This window comes from Ailuropoda melanoleuca, chromosome 13 (genome assembly GCF_002007445.2).
Source record: "Ailuropoda melanoleuca isolate Jingjing chromosome 13, ASM200744v2, whole genome shotgun sequence".
NCBI classification, from domain to species: Eukaryota; Metazoa; Chordata; class Mammalia; order Carnivora; family Ursidae; genus Ailuropoda; species Ailuropoda melanoleuca.
The window spans coordinates 30642250-30662132 of NC_048230.1; the positions used below are offsets into that span (position 1 = coordinate 30642250).

The 19883-nt window shown below is 52.3% G+C and overlaps 1 protein-coding gene across 1 annotated transcript; it reads left to right on the forward strand.

Annotated features, from left to right (window-relative positions):
- Positions 1-5968: 5968 nt before the first annotated feature.
- LOC100463832 (angiotensin-converting enzyme-like protein Ace3) lies at positions 5969-19111 on the forward strand. The gene is given in 17 exon segments (XM_011228462.3): positions 5969-6125; positions 6223-6359; positions 6767-6813; positions 6815-6923; positions 7185-7272; positions 7474-7617; positions 8391-8521; positions 8523-8586; positions 8701-8798; positions 8891-9063; positions 9383-9606; positions 9730-9874; positions 11694-11792; positions 12256-12378; positions 15996-16180; positions 16716-17125; positions 18735-19111. Coding segments are annotated over 16 exon segments (2319 nt in total). The 3' UTR covers positions 17111-17125; positions 18735-19111.
- The last annotated feature ends 772 nt before the right edge of the window (positions 19112-19883 follow it).

Consider the following 19883-nt stretch of genomic DNA (forward strand, 5'->3'; position numbering starts at 1 on the left):
GGGCTTGAGAGAGTAGAATTTGGAGGGACACTTCAGTAACTTTATCATAGAAAATTTGGAAAATATAGAAAACTATAAAGAGGATCGAAGCCCTTTATATGAACACCAAGAGATAAGCACTGTTGACAGCTGACTTTCCACTGTTTTTTCTCAGCACATATTTTAAATGAGATCCTCGTATACCGACAGTTGTGTATCCTTTTTCCAGTTAACATACAATCTATTTTTCAGATATTTAAATGCCAACTCTAGAACCTGGCCAAACGGAAAGTGGCAGTTTTCCAGGGCCGGAGACTCCCATTGTAAGCCTGGCCCCCTCTATCAGGACCCTGGGCCCAAAGCCTGTCCCCGGCTTTGCTAATGCCTTGACCCAAGCCAGGCCGAGACCCCACTAACTGTCCCCCAATATCCTTTAGTCCACAGTTTTTTTAGCCCCCAATCTCCAGCTGCCATGTGTGTCTGTGTCTGCGTGTGTTTGTGTGTTTGTGTGCACACGTGCGTTTGTGTGTGTGTGTGTGTGTGTGTTGTGCGTAGACGAGGTCATATGGGCCTGTTCCGTGGAGCAGGATGTGGAGCTTAGGTATTTTGGATATGCAAGCGGGTAGAAGTTTATGATTACTTAGGACAATGGAATTTATAAACACATCCTCTAAATAGTTCCAAGCCTTCTACCACCAATGACTTTTTAATGACTCTCCTCCCCAGCCCGATGTTTCAAAAGCTCCCTGTCTGCCAGACAAAGGTCATTGTCACAACACCCGGTTTCCTATCTTTGTGAGCACGGGGGTTCACACTGCCTGTCACAGCTGGTAGAACAGCATGAGGGCACCAGCATTCAACACCCAAAGGTCTGAGCCACAGACAGAGGACGAAGAAACTTAACATTGGGGTCAGCCTGACCAGCTTTATCCCCTAGACCTTTTGAAATATTAAAATTGCTTATAATCCTGTTGCTGCCTCTTCAGGTGAGGAGGGTAAGACTGGGTCTACCTGGAAGAAGGCAGAGGAAGTGGAGGACGTGACAGCAGAAAGAGAGGCCATTCTGGCATTTTCTACCAGTGGCCCTGAAGTCTGAGCCCTACCCTGTGTGGCACCTGCTAATGTCTGATGGCTGATCACTCCTCCATGACCAGCTCTTACCTACGAGGGCCAAAGGTGGGCACGGTCACTGGACAGTTTCTCTGATCTCTCAACACCCCTCTTGTCCCACCCTGACTCTAACATAAGTGAAGCCAGTGGCTTTGGATTAGGCCTGAGTCAAATCCTGCCTCTGTACTTACTACCTATGTGACCTGGAGAATTCCATTTTCTGAGCCTATAAAATGGTTCTTGCAAACCCTCTCGTGACTGCTGCAAAGATTAGGTGAGAGAATATGCAACTTCAAGTATACAGTTTCCTCTCTCAACAATGAATGCAGCACCTCCCCCAGTCACAGACTGTGAGAGCAGGAAAGTCAAGCAGAGATCAGTCCCTCACTGATGGATGGAGAAAAAGGTCCAGAGCAGCTTGCTGGTGACGGTTGAACGCTCACATCTCCCTCCGGTGCCTTCCAGGAGCTTTCTCATGGTTTCTGTACCATCGATGTCCCTGGGGTCCAATGAGCTTGTTCACTTGGGGATTTGGCTTGCTTCAATTCTGGAAATGAGGGCATCACCTCTTTGAATGTCACTCTCCCCCTCCTCTCCAGGCTTTTCTTCAGGACTCCTACCAGATGCTGTTCAGGGCTTTCTGTTTTGCCCTCTGTGTCTCCTAAATCCTTGCTCATAGTTCTCGTCTCTTTCTCCATCCTACATTCCAGGAGATTCCCCAGTCGTGTCTTCACAGGCCCCAGTTTCCCACTTCAGTCTGCTGCTTCACCTGTCCATAGGGATTTTCGTTGTTCCAATTTAATAACTACATTTTTCATTTTCTCATCTCCTTCAAATCTCCTGTGTGCTCACAAGAGCCCATTCTTGCTTCATGGATTCTATCCTTCTCTTATCTCTTTAAGATCTGCATTTTTTTTTAGGTTGTGGGAAAATGTACATACCATACTCGTCTTTAAGCAGGCAGTTCGGTGGCCTTGAGTACATTCACATTGTCCCGCAACCACCACCACCGTATCTGATCGAGACTTTTGACTTCGTGCCCCAAGTTGGAATTGCTCAATCACACGGTAAGCCTATAATTTTTTGAGGCACCACCATACTATTTTTCACGGTGGCTGCGGTATTTTATAGTCCCAGCAGCAATGCACGAGGCTTCCAGTTTTTCCACGTGTTGACCAACCGATGAGTTTTTCTGGGTGGTTTGGTAATAATCATCCTAGTGGGGTATCATGGTTTTGATTTGCCTTTCCCCAGTCATTAATGATATCGAGCATCTTTTCAAGTGCTTATTATCCGTTTATATCTCTTCTTTAGAGAGATGTCTATTCAAGTCCTTTGCCCCCCTCTGAATTGAGTTGTTTTTTTCATTGTTGAGTTTGGAAGTTCTTTATATATTCCAGTTATTAATCACTTGCCAGATATGTGATTTACAAACACTTTCTCCCATTCCGTGGGTTGCCTTTGTGCTCTGTTGTTAGTGTCCTTTGATGTGCAAAGGTTTTTAAAATTGATCAAATCCAGTTTGGTTTCCGTTGTCATTGTTGTCTGTGCTTTTGCTGTCCTATTCAAGATAGCACTGCCAAATCTCAGGTCAGGAAGATTTTCCCATATGATTTCTTCAAAGAGTTTCATGATCTTAGCTCTTATGTTTAGGTCTTTCATCCAGTTTCATTTAATCTTTCCATATGGTGTAAAGATCTATTTTTTAGTCCCTTTCAGATTGCTCCCAGACCCGTGCTTCCTCAGGTGTGTCTATCATTTAGCACAGGCTCTGGAGTCAGAGTGTCTGGCTTTGAGTCCCACCTCCACTATTTGCCGGCTGTGTCACTGTGAGCAAGTTCCTCAACCTCTCTGTGCCTCTGTTTCCTCATCGATAAAGTGGGAGTGTTGATCGCAGTACGTACCTCATGTATTTTTTATGAGAATTCATGTACTAAGAGCTCTCAAAGGGTCCCTAGCACCTGGAAAAGGGCTCAGAGGGGACTGGTGATCATTACTGACCTTCACGGCACTGCACTTTCTCTTGTACTTGGTCATCTTGACCTATGAGCTGTTTTCGGTGGGAACATTCTTCTGCAGGGTCCCATGCGCAAGGCATGTGCATGTGTTGTGAAGACGTCCCCAGGGTCGGTTTCACGGTTGCTTACTGCAGGGCTCCCTTAGAAAGGAAGCCATCTGCTGGCTCCCAGCTTGAAGAAGGATCAGCTCTCTCCTGGCAGGCAGCCATTCTGCCTGCTATGGGCATGGATGTGCTCTGACTTCCCACAGGGTTCCCACTAGTGATGGGCCCTGCATGAGCCCTCTTTGTTTCCCCAGCATCTGAAGAGTTCCCTTTCTTGCTTTCCATCTCACTCAGTATTTTGCATTTGAAAAAGCACTATTTAGGGGCACCTGGGTGACTCAGTCAGTTAGGCATCTGCCCTCGGCTCAGGTCACTCAGGTCGTGATCTCGGGGGTTCCGGGGATCAAGGCCTGCATCGGGCTCTCTGCTCATCGGGGAGTCTTCTTCTCCCTCTCACTCCCCCTCTGTGCTCTTGCTCTCTCTCACATAAATGAATAAAAATTTTAAAAACCACTATTTTTTAATCCCAAATAGCCAAAGCAATCTTGAGAAAGAATAAAGCTGGAGGCATCACACTTCCTGTCTTCAAACTATCTTCCAAAGTCATCATAATCAAAATAGTATGGTCTCAGCATAAAAACAGACGCATAGATCAATGGAACAGAATAGAGAGCTCAGAAATAAACCTACCCATATATGGTCAATATATTTATGACAAAGAAGCCAAGAATATGCAATGGGCAAAGGATAATTTCTTCAATAAATGGTGTTGGGGAAGCTGGACAGCCACATGCAAAAGAATGAAACTGGACCCTTATCTTACACCATACCAAAAAATCAACTGAAAAAGGATTAAAGACATGAACATAATTCCAGAAGACGTAGAACTCCTAGGAGAAAACATGGGTGACGAGCTCCTAACATTGGTCTTGGCAAGGATTTTTTGGATTTGACACCAAAAACAAAGACGACAAAAGTGAAAATCAACAGGTGGGATGACATCAGACTAAAAAGCTCTTGCACAGCAAAGTCAATCATCAACAAAATGAAAAAACCTACAGAATGGGAGCAAATATTTACACATTACATATCTGATAAGGGATTAATATCCAAAATATATAAAGAACTCATTCAACTCAAAACACACAAACACTCCAATTAAAAAATGAGCAGAGGAACTGGACAAACATTTTTCCAAAGACGACATACAGATGGCCAACAGGTACATGAAATGGTGCCCAACATCACTAGTCATCAGGGAAATGCAAATCAAAACCACAATTAAATAGCACTTCATGCCTGGTAGAATGGCTGTTACCAAAAAGACAAGAAATAACAGGTGCTGGCAAGGATGTGGAGAAAAGAGAACTCTTGTACACTCTTGGTAGGAGTGTAAATTGGCAGCCACTATAGAATATGGTATGGCAGTTCCTCAGAAAGTCAAAAATAGAACTACTGTCTGACCCAGCAATTCCACTTCTGGGTATTTATACCAAAAAAATGAAATCACTGTGTGGAAAAGATATCTGTACTCCCATGTTCACTGCAACATAATTTACAATAACCAAGACATGGAAACAACCTAAGTGTCTAATGACAGGTGAATGGATAATGAGAAGGTGGCAAAAAACTGAGCTCATAGACACAGAGAAGAGATTAGTGGTTGCCAGAAGCAGGGGTCGGAGGGTGGGCAAAAGGCATAAACTTCTTGTTATAAGATAAAGAAGTCCTGGGAAATGTAAGGTCCAGCATAATGACTATCCTTAACAACGACAAAATACTGTATTTTATCAAGCATGTCTACGTGCTTGAAGCAGAACTCAGTTGGCCCACTTACCCAGAAGTGTCACTAATTTTTTTCTTTGTGTTTTAAATAATCTTGATCATAGCATCATATTTGGAGGGTCATTTGGTCAGCTTCTCTGGTAAAGATGTCAGCTCGTGTGAAGAGGTGAAGCGTCTAGGAGGATATGGGTGCACCTGGGCCGAGCAGAGAGTGAAAGGAACAGAGAGTGGAGGGCATGTGAGTGTGGAGGAAAGTGAATCTGAGGAAGAAATCCCAAAGTGAGATAGATGAGCTCATCTCCCCCAGACTAAGTGTGTCAGGCTAGTGGGCAGTCGCCAAGGCTAGCAGAGAGCTGGGGTCCTGCCAGCTGGTGTTCAAACCAGGCTCAGGTACTCAGGGACATGTACCTTGAATGGAAGGTGCCAGCCACACATTCCCCACAGCCCTCACAGCCCTCTACCTTCTGTGCTTCCTCCTGACTGCAAACTCATAGCATCAGGCCATCCCTGGGGAAACAGATATAAAGACAAGGGGAAGGGAGGAAGGGTCCTGCATCGCCCTAGGAATGATTACACATCCCATACGAGAGAAGGAGGCCAAAAATGAGAACATAAGAGGTTAAGTCAGAAGAACAGGGAGAGACAACTGCGCTTCTAGATTCCAGAGACCCAGAGATGTCACTTCCGTACATCTATCCATCCACTCATCCATTCACCCATCATCCTACCCACCTTCTCAGTGGTGATGCCAGTCTGTGGAGAGCAAGGGTCTCAACAATCCCTGGCCAAGGTCCAAGGGTGGTTCCAATGCCAAGGCAAAGTGACCAAGTAGACCGGAATAAACTTTGGCCTAAAAATCAAGAGCCCTGATTCTCTTCTTGGCTTTGCTACTAACAAGCTATGTGAACCACGTCATGTGGCTTGACCTCAGTCTCCTCACCTATAAAATGGGAACAGTTGGACCAGAAGGTGGGTGGGGGCTTTCCAGTTCTGACATTACATGGCTAACCCTTCAGCCCTTGATGTCACAATATGGAGCTGGACCGCGATTGGCCCATAGCCTCACCCAGCTCTGCTGTTCTCTTGGCCATGGGCACAAGATGGACTTGCCATGGACCTTCCCTATTTGTGCTCTTCTGTTATGGGAAGCTTTTGCCATGGCTAAGGACCGAGGGTGATCAGAGCTTAGGTGGGGCTGGGACCTGAAGGAACCTGGACCAGACAAGGGGACCAGTCAGGGGCAGGCCCCTCCCAGGACATCATTATGCCCACCTCCTTCTCCACAGACAAGTTCTACAATGAGACTGTGGCAAAGGCGTTCCTGCAGTTTTATGAGCATACGGCCCAGGTTGTGTGGAACCAGTTCATGGACGCCACGTGGAACTATGTCACCAACATCACCAACAAAAATCGGGAGGAGATGGTGTGGTACCACCTCAACTCCAGCCCCTTCTTCCCTTGCTCTTCTCAGGGATCGGGGGTGGGGGTGGGGGATTGGGGAACCATACCTTCTGCCCCCTGTCCAGAGCTAGAGGAAGGAGGGAATCCCCAAAGTACATGCCAAAGCAGGCTGCAAGCTCCGGGCCTCTTGCTGCCCCCAGAAGCTCTCTAGGCAAGAATCTCTTGTTTCTTTTCCCTTGTAATATCACCTCCTTGCTTTTAAGGACCCAGGCTCCTTCCCTTCTCCCTCTTAGCAAATCTTCAGTGATTGTGAGCCCTTAAAGTAGGCTTTGGGAAGAGGTTGGGGGGGGCTGTGACCCTGGAATTCAATGTGGGACCCTTCGTCCCTCCCCCAACTTCCCATGATAAATATGGTGACCCTCATTCCAGCTGCACAAGGACTCAGAGAGGTCCCAGCACATTCTGTACTTTGGCACCGGCCCGCCTGTTTAAGACCTCCAGGTTCCAGGACCCGGCCGTGAAGCGCATGCTGAGTAAGCTGCAGAACATAGACAAGGCGGCCCTGCCCCAGGACGAGCTCGAGGAGGTAATGGATGGAGCCCCCAGGTCTCCAGGCACATGCTCCCCACCCCAGGGGTGGGTGGGCTGGCCGAGGGGAAGCCAGACCGTCTGGGCAGGAGGGAGGTTGTCGGGCAGGGCTACAGCTTCCTCTGGGGGAGGAGAGAAAGAGGCTGGTGGGAAGATGCCTCAGACAGGCCTGCCCCTCCCAGCCGGTGGGGCTAGCGTTAGGGGTGGGCTCCAGGGCCCAGGCCTGCCCTAGGTGACACCTGCCGCCCCCCCCCCCCAGTACAACAAGCTTCTGGCCTACATGGAGACGACGTACAGCATGGCCCAGGTGTGCCTGAATGAGGGACCCTGCCTGCCCATGGAGCCTGGTGAGCGCCCAAGCCCTGCCCCCGTTCAGCCCCAGAGTCTCCAGCATCAGCCCCTTCCGCAAGCCTCTCCTGACTCCCATTGTCCTCCCTGCTCCAGCTGCACTCACTTGTTGGAGGGTGGGGGATCTGCCTAAGGCAGGTGAGGGCAGAAGGCAGGCAGGAGTGTGTGGGTCCTACCTTGGCTCCTTTCTCTGGGCATAGACCTCCAAGAAATCATGGTCACCTCCCGGGACCAGAAAGAGCTGCTGTGGGCCTGGCAGGGCTGGCGGAATGCTGTGGGTCATCAGCTCCGCATCACCTTTGAGCGCTACGTGCAGCTCAGCAACAAGGCTGCAAAGCTCAACGGTGAGGCCCCCACACCCCTCCCTGGCCAGCCCAGTCTGTGCAGATGGCACAGGGCACAGGCTGCAGGGGGGAGGGCAAAGCTGACCCTGCAAAAGGTAAAGGCAGTAGTTGGACCTGGAGATGGGGACCCTGAACCCTGCAGCTGGGGGAAGCAAAGGTGTTTCATTCACCATTGGTCTATAGACATTGCTTGAGCACCTACTGTGTGCCAGGCCCTGGAGAGGTTCTAAGGAGTTATAGGTGAAAAAACAGAGAAGGTGCCCGCCCTCCTAGGTAGGGCCTAGGGTCTGGGGGACAGACAAGATTCGTGCAAACACACATCTCTGGACAAGTGCCGAGAGAAGGGGAAGGGGAGGCCTCGAGATCTGCCCCAAGGCCTGAAAGAAGGCAAGCAGGGAGTGAAAGAGCCTCCCAGGCCACGTGATGGGAGGAGCCAATGTTTGGGAGGATCTGAAAGGAGCCCAGGTGGTCTTAGGGCTTGGATGGGTGGGGCTCGAGGTGGGTGTGAGGACCAGGGCCTCATCCAGGTCCTATCCAACCAGGCACGGTGAGGAGCACGGAGTGTGTACTTTGCCAAGTGCTTTTCCACCCCTGATCTCATCCAATCTGAACAGTGACCTTGGGAGGCACATTTCCCATTTGGCAGATGAAGACCCTGAGGAACAGGGAGGTCAAGTGGCTTCCCCAGAAAGTGCCTGGGTCTCCTGCCTGCCAGGCCAGGGCTGAAGGGAGGGTGGGTAGTGAGTTCTTCTGAGCCCCCTCTCCTGTCCTAGGTTACAAAGACATGGGGGCCTTGTGGCGGTCCAAGTATGAGCCTGACACGCTAGAACAGGATCTGGAGCAGCTGTTCCAGGAGCTGCAGCCGCTCTACTTGAAACTGCACGCCTACGTGCGCCGCGCTGCGCCCTGCACCACCACTACGGCCGGAGCTTATCGACCCGAGGGAGCCCATCCCTGCCCACCTGCTGGGTAAAGCCCTAGCTGGTAGCAGAGTGGGGTGGGCAGAGCAGGCCTCCAAGCTGGCACCCAGTAAAGGGAGGGACGCTCTCTGGCCTCCTCTGAGCCCCTGCACGCCCCTTCCAGGGAACATGTGGGCTCAGTCCTGGGTCAACATCTTAGACCTGGTCCTGCCCTTCCCGAAGAAGCCCCCTGAAGATATCACGAAGATCATGAAAAGCCAGGTTAGTACTCAGCCTCCGTCCGCCCCTGCCAGCCCTGCACCCCCCTACATGGCCCCCTGGGCAGGGCCCCATGCACCCCCTCTTCCCCACAGCACTGGAAGCCCTCCAAAATGTTCGAAGAGGCAGATATGTTCTTCACTTCCCTGGGGCTGCTTTCCACCCCTCCCAACTTCTGGAAAAAGTCCATGATGGAAAGGCCAGCTGACGGGCGGGAGGTGGAGTGCCACGCCTCTGCCTGGGACTTTTACAACGGCAAGGACTTCAGGTCTCACCCTGCGCCAGCACCACCCTCCCGCCCCTCTCTCGCTCTTCTTCGCCTCGGTCCGCTCCCCCTCTGTCTGCCTGTCTTAGGAGGTCTTAAGAGGTGCGTAAGGAGGTATGTGGGCAGGGCTGTAGCCAGGCAGCAGAGAGGGATGTGAGCTGGCAATGTGGGCGAGGGGGACCTGGAGTGAGAAGGGACAGTACCCAAAGCCCTGGTGGTCTCCAGCCCAACCGCCCCAATCCCACCATGGAGTCTGAATGCAGAGATCTCCCCTTCTCCCAGGGCCTCCCCATGCTCCTTGACCCCTGCCCTTTAACCCTAGGATAAAGAAGTGCACCGAGGTGACCATAGAAGACCTGCTCTCCATCTTCCACCGGATGGGCCATATCCAGTACTTCTTGCAGTACAAGAACCTCTCTGTGATCTTCCGCGCCGGCGCCAACCCAGCATTCGAAGAGGCCGTAGGGTCGATGATCACCCTCTCGGCCTCCTCCCACAAGCACCTGCTCAACAGAGGCCTGCTCAGCCACCAGCACCAGGACTCAGGTGATGGGGACCAAGAGGACCGTAGCAGGGCAGCGGAGCCTAAGGCTGCAGCTGGGGCTCTCTGGGCAAAGCTGAAGGGAGGGAGAGCCAGGAGCCACCTCCTGACTGCTCCCCCTTCCCCAGAGGAGGAGGTCAATTTCCTGATGGGCATTGCCCTGGAGAAGATCGCCTTCATCCCCTTCGCCTACCTTATGGACCTGTTTCGCTGGAAGGTCTTCGATGGCACCATCCAGAAGGACGTCTACAACCAGGAGTGGTGGAACCTCAGGTGGGGAGAGGCTGGCTGACCTGGGCTCTCTGCCCTCTCTCACACCTGGTGGGCCGGGTTTCGGGTCAGCCTTAAGGGCACTGCCCGTTGCCCTAGGATGCTGCTGCCTCTCCTCGGAGGGCAGAGTTAGGTGTGCCGTGCTGGTGACCTGGGGGCCGTGGGGGGACCCTGAGATAGTGCTGGCTGTTTGCTATCGCCAGATGACAGCAACCTTACTAAAGTGGATCAGCCTCTTGCTGAATCTGGCACAAGCACTGAGCAGGCCTCTTAACCTCTCTAGGGACCATGGCAGTGGCCCTGCCTGCTCCTAGGTAGCTGGGAAGCTCACACAAGGGTGCCCCTGGGCTCCTCCAAGAACAAAACATTGACCACCAGGCAGGCCCACCTGCTCCTCCTCTCCTTTCCTGTTCCCACCAGTGGGGCTAGCAGAAGAGTGGTGGTCTGAGCTCTTTCCCTTCCGTGGAAAGAGGCCACGTGGGAGAGAAGCTAGCCCACGGCCCCTTTTCCTGCTTCCCCAACACACGCGCACAGCTGCCTCTGGGTTAGCATCCTTACGCACGCCCAAGGTCAGAACTGCTGCTTCCCGCCAGCAGTCACGCAGCACCACTTTTGCCTGAGGGGCGTCCGTGGCGCATCCCCTCACGGACCACTGGCTGTCTGATGGGGTAGTGAATGCCCAAGGCCAGGGCGCCCCATATCCTCCAGGCCTCGAGCCTGCTAGCCACAGCATGGTTTGGGGTGACCGTGGAGGGGCTGCCAGCTCTGCACGAGGCCCTTACATTTCTTTGAACCTGTGTAACATCCCATGGTCATTCACAGGAGAAGAATGTGTGACCAGCAACCCAGGGTGGCAAAGCTGGGTGCTCCTCTCTTCATCCACTCACCCTCCTACCCCCACCCCAAATTCAGGCCCTGGCCTCACTGGTTGGCAGAGTCTTGACCTTGTACTCCTCCAAGGGCAGCCCCTACCCCATCTGGTGCACCGGTACCTTCAGGGGCCCTTTCCTTCCCTGGGTCAGCTGCACCCACCACTGCCATGGTGGAAACCGGGGGCTAAGGGAGAGAGGTGGCAAGTTCCTGGATCTGAGCAAGGAAGGCTCTGTCGACTGGGAGAGCCACCACCTGACTGTCTGCCGACCCCAGAGGATGGCTCAGAGGCGACCTGTGAGCCAACAATCAAGCTTTTCATAGTCTTTGTCTCATCCCAAAGATGGATCATTTTATCCTCATCTTCCAGAAAACATTTTGCAACAAGACTCAGGGACAATTAGTAACTTTCCCACCATGACACAGTGCAGAGGGTTAATGGGATCTGAAAGCTAATGGGATCTGCCAGTGACTAGTTCCGTGACCTCCCACCAGTTCCCTGACCTCTAAACTTTGGTCTCCTCATCTGTAAACTGGGAACAGTAACAGCATTATGCCACAGAGATGCTCTTCTGTTTTCTTCTTGGCACTTCTTGCCAGATGAAACAACCTTGTTGATTGGTCTCTAATAACCATCTTCATCATTAGGATTATAAGCAAGACTTTGCTCAGCCCATTCCCTCCCAAGTCTCCAGCACCATGACAGTGTTGAGGGAGTCTGTGTGAAGAGCTTAGCACGGTTCTTCCACAGAGGAAGTCAGTGTTAACTACTGTTACTATTTGATTTGGATTCCCAATCCCATGTGTTTTCAACTCATGTATTTAGTCTATAAAAATGCATTAAGTGTCCTACGCCTGCCAAGTCTGCTTTTGGTAGCTGTGCAAATGCTTCCCCGGGAAAAGGCTCTGAGAACGCAGCTGGGTGGTACCAGCCCCCTGTTCTCCCGGGCAGGTTGAAATACCAGGGCATGTGCCCCCCCATCCCTCGGACAAAGGATGACTTCGATCCCGGTGCCAAGTTCCACATTTCTGCCAGCGTGCCCTACATACGGTAACGGTCTGGGCCCTGCCAGGAGAAGCAGCTCTGGGAGCTGGGGGCTGGGGGCATGGGAACCAGGCTGAGGATTCCCAGGAAGGCCCTAGAGCCAAATGTTCCCCCCACCTACCCACCCATCTCCTCCGCTGGGCTGCACAGCCTCCAGAGGGGCCCACCCGGGGATAATTTGGGCTTTTAGATCAGGTTCTGTGGGGAGGGCAGAGCTGTTGGGAATATTCTAAAGCCTCTAGCTGTCCCCAAGCGGAGGGCAGGAAAGGAGGCAAGGGTTGGTTCAGAAGGTTAAGAAGGAGAGCCCCAGGCTGAGGTGGGACCTTGCCGAAGGAGCCTCCGTCCAGCAAGGCCAGGCCCTAGCGGAGCCCTCGGGCCCCTGCCCGTCTGAGCTGCCAGGCTCCAAATGGCTCCGGGCTTCCCAGCCCTGACACCAGTTCCCCAGCCTGCGCTCCGTTCCTCTACCCAGGTACTTCATCAGCCTCGTGCTCCAGTTCCAGCTCCACGAAGCTTTATGCAAGGCCTTGGGTCACATGGGCCCACTGCACCGGTAGGACATCTATAACTCCAAGATGGCTGGGAAGCTCCGGGAGTGAGTGCTCCCCTCCCTCATTTGTTCTCAGTGCCTCTGCCCCTTGCCGGATGCCTGCCCCTGGCTCCCTTTCCTCACCAGGCCACCCCAGGCACCCTGAGCAGGCCTCATTGACCTTAGAGGTTAGTGGAAGTTCTTCCTCGTGTCTGACTACAGTCTCTCCTACAATAATCGAAACCCATTTCCCCGTGTGTAGTCCCTCACGGTCAGAGACTACCTAGCCTCTCCTGCTCACACACACACACACACACACACACACACACACTCACACAGTCATTCTCACACCCACACACTCTCACACTCACTCACACACAAACTTGCACACACTCACTTCTACACACTCCCTCACTCACCTGCGCCCATGTGCCCCCGCACGCACGCGCGCATACACACGCACACGTGCCAACAAATCAGACTGTCCCAGATGGGAAGCCATGGCTGGAGTCCAGCCTCAGCCCCAGACTTCCACCCGAATCCCTTCATCCTTTCCTCCCAAGGTGCTCGCCTATCCTCGGCAGCACTTGCCACACCCTGGGGCGCACACGGCTCTTCCCACCTCTTCTTAGAGGTGCCCGGATGCAGCTCCCAGGCCGATCCAGGTTGCTTTCACACCAACCTTTGGGATGCTCTGGCCAGCGTGTGGTCCACTTTGACTCCCTACCCCCAATCTTTCTTCCTGCACTCGGTCCCCAGCCATCCTTTCCATTCCTGCCTCTGCAGAGGTGGTTTTGGTCCTGAAGCAAACCTGGAGGGGTGGGAGGCTGACCTGACGGCGGGGAGCACTTGCTAGTAGAGGCTGGGCTCTCTAAGGAGAGCTCTTATAAGGTCTCACGTGAGCAGCTCATAACTTGCAAAGTGGATACGATTAGCCACATTTCATAAATAATGAAACTAAAGCTAAGAGAGATAATATGAATGCCCATCACTCCTCTAGCAAGTGGCAAAATCAGCCTTTGAGTCCTGAACTGACTCTAGAACACCTCATTCACGCTGTTGCTTCCACCAACCAAGGGATACAGGTCTGGTGAGGTCAGACCTAGGTGGGCTGGCTCCAAAATCAGTGCTTCCAGCCCTGAGATGCAGAGCCCACCCACGGACACGGTCTTTTCCCCACCAGTTTTCAACCCCTTTCAGGAGGTCCGTATCCCTGATTGGTCAAGGTCATCTTGAGTTTTATTCCTGTCTCCCAGGGGATTAACATAGCCACATAATTTGGTATCCTTTGCGAATTTAATGAGCGTATTTGTGACTCCACCACAGAGTTTGTCAGCAACCACTAGGCCAGATGGAGTTGCAAGACTGATCCCCTGGCTTTACTCCCAGGGAGGGCGGCACCCTGCATGCCGATTATCAACCTTGTCTGTTTGCTTCCATCTTTTCACACTATAGGGGCTTCTGATAACCCACTGCCCATGTTTGAGTTTTTCTGAATGTGTGGAACATGAGGGGCCTCTCTGCTCTCTGCATTCATGTCTCTGGCCCCCCCATCATTTATTCATTCAGCAAACATTTACTTGTGTATGTGTCAATCAGCCTGCCCTGCGTCCAGCAGGGGGCAATGGGCCACAGGATAAATCAATAACCATGATTCAAGAAAGGAGCTGGTGCAGTAGGAAAGGGCTTTGGTGAACATGCAGAGAGGGAGAGGAGGTCATGCCAGGGGACCAGGAAGGGATCTCTGTCCCCAAAAGCAGAAGTGCAAGAAATAGCAGACATCTGTTTTCTACACATCAACTCGCTTTTAACTCTGAGCCTTCACCACTTGATTGGTGAGACATTTGACCTCGGTCATTCTCACCACCCCCTCTCCTATCACCACCCCCCAGGGCACACAAGGCTCCCAGGATCTGACTTGGCACCAAAGCACCTGCCAGTCAACACTGGTCATTGCTCACCCATCCTCACATGTTGCCTTCCAGACCCCTGGATGCCAGGGAAGACCCCCAAGTTCCAGGTTTACGACTTTGAATGCTATCTTCTGGGCAGAGGGCAAAGGAGAGGGCTCTGAGAAAGGGGGATGTCCTGAGCTTTGGAGAAATGAGACAGAGCAGAGTGGAATAGAGGCTGTGTGTGGGAGGTGAGTGCAGAGGAGAAAGGGGAGGGCAAGATTCTTGGCTGCTCTTTTACCTAATATATCTTAGAATTTGACTCATCTTCCTATATGTGATGGCTCTGGGTTGGTTCTGCTGGGAATGGAGAGTTGAAGTGGATTTGGTCCAAGTTCCCAAAGCCCTTGGCTCATCCACCCAGCCGTGGTAGGCCTGACCTTGTCCATGGGGCCCATTGCAGCCACCTTGGAGTTGAGGGTTCCAGTTACGACCCTTGCAAGTCTCACGTGCTGGCCACATTGGCTATGAGCTGGGTTTTGGTCAAACCTCTTGTCCCTCTGAGGCTGAAGGACTGTTTCTAAATGGGTAGACTTTTAGTGGTCAAAACTTCTCTCTCGTCAGGTCCTTCCTTTATCCCAGGGCCCCGCATCTGATAAAATCCTCTTACCTAAAGTTAATTGTGGGGTTTTGTTTTGTTTTTCTTTTAATCATGATGACTTTTCTCCCACACTTCTCTCGATCTTAACTACATTTTTCCCTAGTGGTTTCTGTCAAGGATCCACTAACCTTTAGCTTCCCCCTCATTCTGTCTCTGTTGTTTATGAAGCGATGCATACAAGCGTGTGCATGCTACCAAGCCCTCTTTCACCACCATTATGTGGCTTAATCTGCACCACAATGAAAAGTGGGTATTAAGGGGGCCCATTTTCCTGATGGAGAAACTGAGGCTAAGAGTTTAGTTGATTGCCTGAGGTTATACAGCCCCTAAGTAGCACTGCTGAGTCTTGAACCTGGGTCCTGCTAGTCTACACTCTACAGTCCTGATTTGTGGGCCTCTAGAGCCCATCTCTCTCCTGGTGAGATGAGGACACAGTTTAAGAAGGATCGACGTATGTCCCCCACTGCCTCCGCAGGGGGCCCTGGTGGGGAGCAGCCCGGAGCCCTGGCTTCAGCACACTCTGTGCCCCCTCCAAGCCTCAGGCTGGTCCCCCTGCCACCAAACACCGGGTGTGCTTGGTGACAGCTGACATTAGTGCAGCACTGCAGGCAATACACAGAGCTCATCCCACGCTCACCAACTCCCTAATCCTCCCAAACACTCCCTGTGAGACCAGAAAGGAGCAGCCCCTCCCCTGCTGACAGAGAGAACCTCATGGGAAACAGCGTCTCAAGATTTTATGCCTATCTGAGTCCAGGAGAATAATGATCATCACAGTGGCAGTAATAATAATAAGCATTATTATTATTATTTTATTATTATTATTGTAACATTCATCACCTGCCTACTATGATCCCAGCATTGTGTCTATTTAATCATCATGCCAACCCTAGGAGATAGTACTGTTACCTCCATTTTATGAATATGGACACTGAGACTCAGAGAGGTTAAGTCACTTGCCCGAAGCCCCACAGGATTCAAATCCAGGTGGGTCTTATTTCAGAGCTTGTGATTTTATCCACGGCTCTGAGCTCTATGGGAAGAGTCTGGCTAGCAAAACCATAGGGCCAGGGAGGGGCACACTGAGAGTCCCAGCAGCACCAGCCTCACAGCTGTGTCCACTCTCCCAGAGATATCCTAAAGCTGGGCTCAAGCAAGCCCTGGCCAGAAGTCCTGCAGAAGATAACCGGGCAGACCAAAGTGTCTACAAAGGCCCTCATGACCTACTTCAAGCCCCTGCTGAACTGGCTGGTCACCGAGAATGTGCAGCAGGGGGAGATCCTGGGCTGGCCAGACTTCAGCTGCACCTTTGCAGGTTTGATCATCTGACCCTGGTGCCAGCTCTGGTACAGCCCCAAGCCCTACCCTAGCCTGCCCTGGGCCAGTCCCTACCACAACCCAGCCTTAACCCCTACCCTATCTATGACCTGGCTTGAACAAGCAACACCCCTGTTGCTACGTGACCCTGTCTGCACCTGATGCAGCCTTGGCCAAGACCACACCCCATGGCCCAGCCACTGACTCAGTTGCTTCCTTGCATGCTGTTCAGCTAGAGGGCCAGGTTGGCATCTGAGCATAGGGTGGGCTTCTTTCCTCTTGACCCTTGCACGGAGCCACCACTGGGCACCATGGGGATGTAGCCCTATATATGCCCATCTCCTCCTTCTCTCTCTTCCACTTCTCTTTCTCACCCTCCTTCCAGGGCAATGCCCTCACCTATGGCTTAGAAGGTAGGTGCCTGAGGCTGAGGGAGGAGGCCAGGGGCAGTCGGGTACTCTGATTTCCATGGGGCACCCCAGGGCTCCCTCCCTCCTCCTGCCTGCTCTACAAGACTCCCATGTCTTCCACAGAAAAAGACACAGACAAGGTGACATTTATGAGTCTGGAGCTGGGGCCTGACCAGACCAAATTTGGGCAGTGGGTGTTGCTGGCCATCAGCTTGGTCATGTTCCTGGTGGCCCTACTGCTGGCCCGCAGGTTGTACTCTCTGGAAAAAAGGTCACTGTCCCAGGACACCAATGCGCAGGACACCGGTTCACGGGATTCCAGTGCCCCCGAGACACAGCCCAAGGCCTACTTCCTGGGCATAGCCATGGAGACCCGCCTAGTTGCCAAAAGACACTGGATCCTTCTGGGCCTCTGCCTCATCTTGACGCTGTACTCAATCAGCCTGACCATTCGGGTTTTCACGCAGCACTACAGGAAGCCTCCATGGATGAGAGCTGAATGGTGGAGCTGGGACTAGACACCAGTACAACCGGTGAGGCTGGAGGGCAAGAGGAGGGTGGCCAAGGCAGAGAGGACTGGGGGCTGGGGAGGGGGAAGCTTGCATGTACAGTGTCCAGATGCAATTGGGTGCAGCTGTGGTCCATCTGGGTACGTGGGGGTTTATGACTGTGTGTTTGGAACTCACGTATGTGTACAGGCTACTGACTGTGTGTGATTCCATGCATGCCCTGGGTTCCAGATCAACCTCCCTCCCCTAGGGAGGGTTCAGGAGCCATGGTTTTAGTGACCCAGTGACTGTGTCCCTCTAATTCAGCCCCAACCCCAATTCCTGCCCCCAAACTGTTCTTCACACAACCTTGTTTTCTTCAGGAGCCCAACTGTGGGGCTGGGCCAGGACTGCAGTGCCCAAGGAGTGTCCTCTCTGGCTAGAAACAGGACACTGCTTCAATCCCCTTATAAAATGTATTCAAGTAGAACTGGACATTCTGTACAAATCACTGGTGCCCAGTTCATGAGCACTGTGCTCTGTCTGCTATCCAGCACATCTTTCTGCTGATCCTCTGGCCTACCCTGTGTGGGGCTACATAATCCAGCCCCAAAAGCTGTTTGTCAGCTGCGTGAGAAGCAAGTATCCTCACTAACTACCCTATGGCCCTCCCTGCCCCAGTCCAGGCCCTCCCAAGTGGAGACAGTGGATAGCTGGGCACCAAGCCAGGCGTGATTAATGATTGACTTCTTTAATATTTAAACAAAGCTCATCTCCAGCCACTCCACTCCGGAGATGGCCTTGTTCAACACACACACACCTGCTGCCTGGCCCGTTGCCCTGGGGATGGAGCAGAGGGCAAACAGCACCTTTCCAGGCTCAGTGGGGGAGGGGAAATGGGATGGAGAGAGCTGTAGGAGGGCATTTGGGAAATAAGTACTCTAGGGACAAGCTTGAGAAGAGACAGAGAAGGCTTCTGCTCCTTCCCCTTCTAGTCCTTTCTTTCCAGCCCAGGTCTGCCCACCACGGGCATGCCACAGCCAATTTATGTAGGCTTACTGAGTTTGGACTGAGGCCCCAAGGCTAAAAATCAGTGCCTGTCAGAGATTAGGGGAGTCTTGAGGCAAGTAGCATCATAACCAGTAACCACAGAGATGGGGCAGTTGGGCGACAGTTGAGTTGGCGGGAGGGTAGTCAAAAGATGGGACTGGCTCTGTCTAGATTAAGGATCTGAACCTAAAAGTCAAGTGTTCAGGGCACAGGAGGGCCTGGGCTGAGATCTCCATGGACCCTACCTCTGCCCCAGGTTTCAAGAAGTCTTCTTGAACTCTGGCTGAGCCCAAGAAACTCCTGCTCCAACTGCAGGCTCCACAGCACTCTTGTTTGATGTCTCTGTCAGTGCTCTTACTTTGTGGTGCTGTAATGTCCTTATGTGTCCCCATTACTAGCTGTTAGCTTTGTAAGGGCAGGACACCCATCAGGAGTGTGCCCCTGCATAATATCTTTAGCCAGCACAGGCCATAGCACATGGTGGAGACTTGGAAAATGTTTGAATGAGAAAGTGAATGAATGAGTATCCCGCTGCCCAAGTCCCTCCTCAGAGCTCAGCATCCTGCTCTGAGCCCACGAGAAACAGCCCACCTTTCCTCCACAGCCAGCCTGCACCCCCAAATAAGGGGCAGCCAGGACAACTCTGCCTCCCTAGGAGGCCACACTTGCAGCCCTCCCATTCCCTAGCCACAGTGGCCAACCACGCCCCCATCAGGCATTGTGGCTCTGCGAGGCAAAGGCACACCCAGCCCAGGACTCCAAGCCTCTCATCTGGACTCCAGCAAAAACCTCACTGAGCCTCCTTGTCCATCCTCTCTCCCCCACCCACCATTGTAAAGTTTCTCTCACTGGAATATTTCCTCCGTGTCTAACTGCTTAAGAACTTGGTTGTCCATCAATTATCTAGATGTTCAAAATGGCATCTGAGGGTGTGTATCAATCCCCCTTTTGTTCAAACTTCACTTCTCCCATGCCCCAACTCAGCCCCTTATCTGACTCCACCATGGGCCTTTGCCTAAGGTGTATGCCCCATTTGAATGGTTGCCTTCCAAGGCCTGACTCAAAACTGTCCATTGAACCCTCTGCAAAGCTCCAAGACCACCAAGATGCTCAGTGAACAGTGATCCCCTTCTCTCCCTCCTCTCCAAGAAGCCTCTTTCAATAAACCTCATCCCATCCCCATCTGCTCTTCTAGTGTATTCATTTTCAGTCAGTACTCAGACACTTTTTATCAGTGGTCACTTGCTAATAGGTGGCTTTACGTCTCCCCCCCTCCCCCAAGCAGTGCCTGTATGCTAAGAGCTCTCAGGCCCCTGAAGAAGATACCTTATTGTATGTTTTTTGTACACCTTCACATGTACTCCTACACCATGTTCCCAGGGCCAGGGCCCTGTTGAGCTTGCCACTTAGGATCTCTGCATGGGCACTGGGATTCAGCTGGAAGGCACGTGGCAAGGACGTTAGTTAAGGGGGTTTAACCGTGAAAGAAACAGCAAAAGACCACCTGAGGGCTCTAACAACTCCTGCTCCCCCTCTCCCCGCCCTCCACCTAAAAGACACGGCCCGGCAAAGTACGGACTGCCCTTCCGTAGCGGGAGAGGGTCCGAGAGGGGCTGAGGCCACTGGCAGTGGGACAGGAGCAGAAAGAAAGAAGCTCCTGAGACAGCCCTGACCTATTCCTGGTGCGGCACTTCTGCCCAGCTCCTCCCCCTAGGAGTCAGGGCCCCACCCCTGCCCCGTCGGGTCCTGGAGA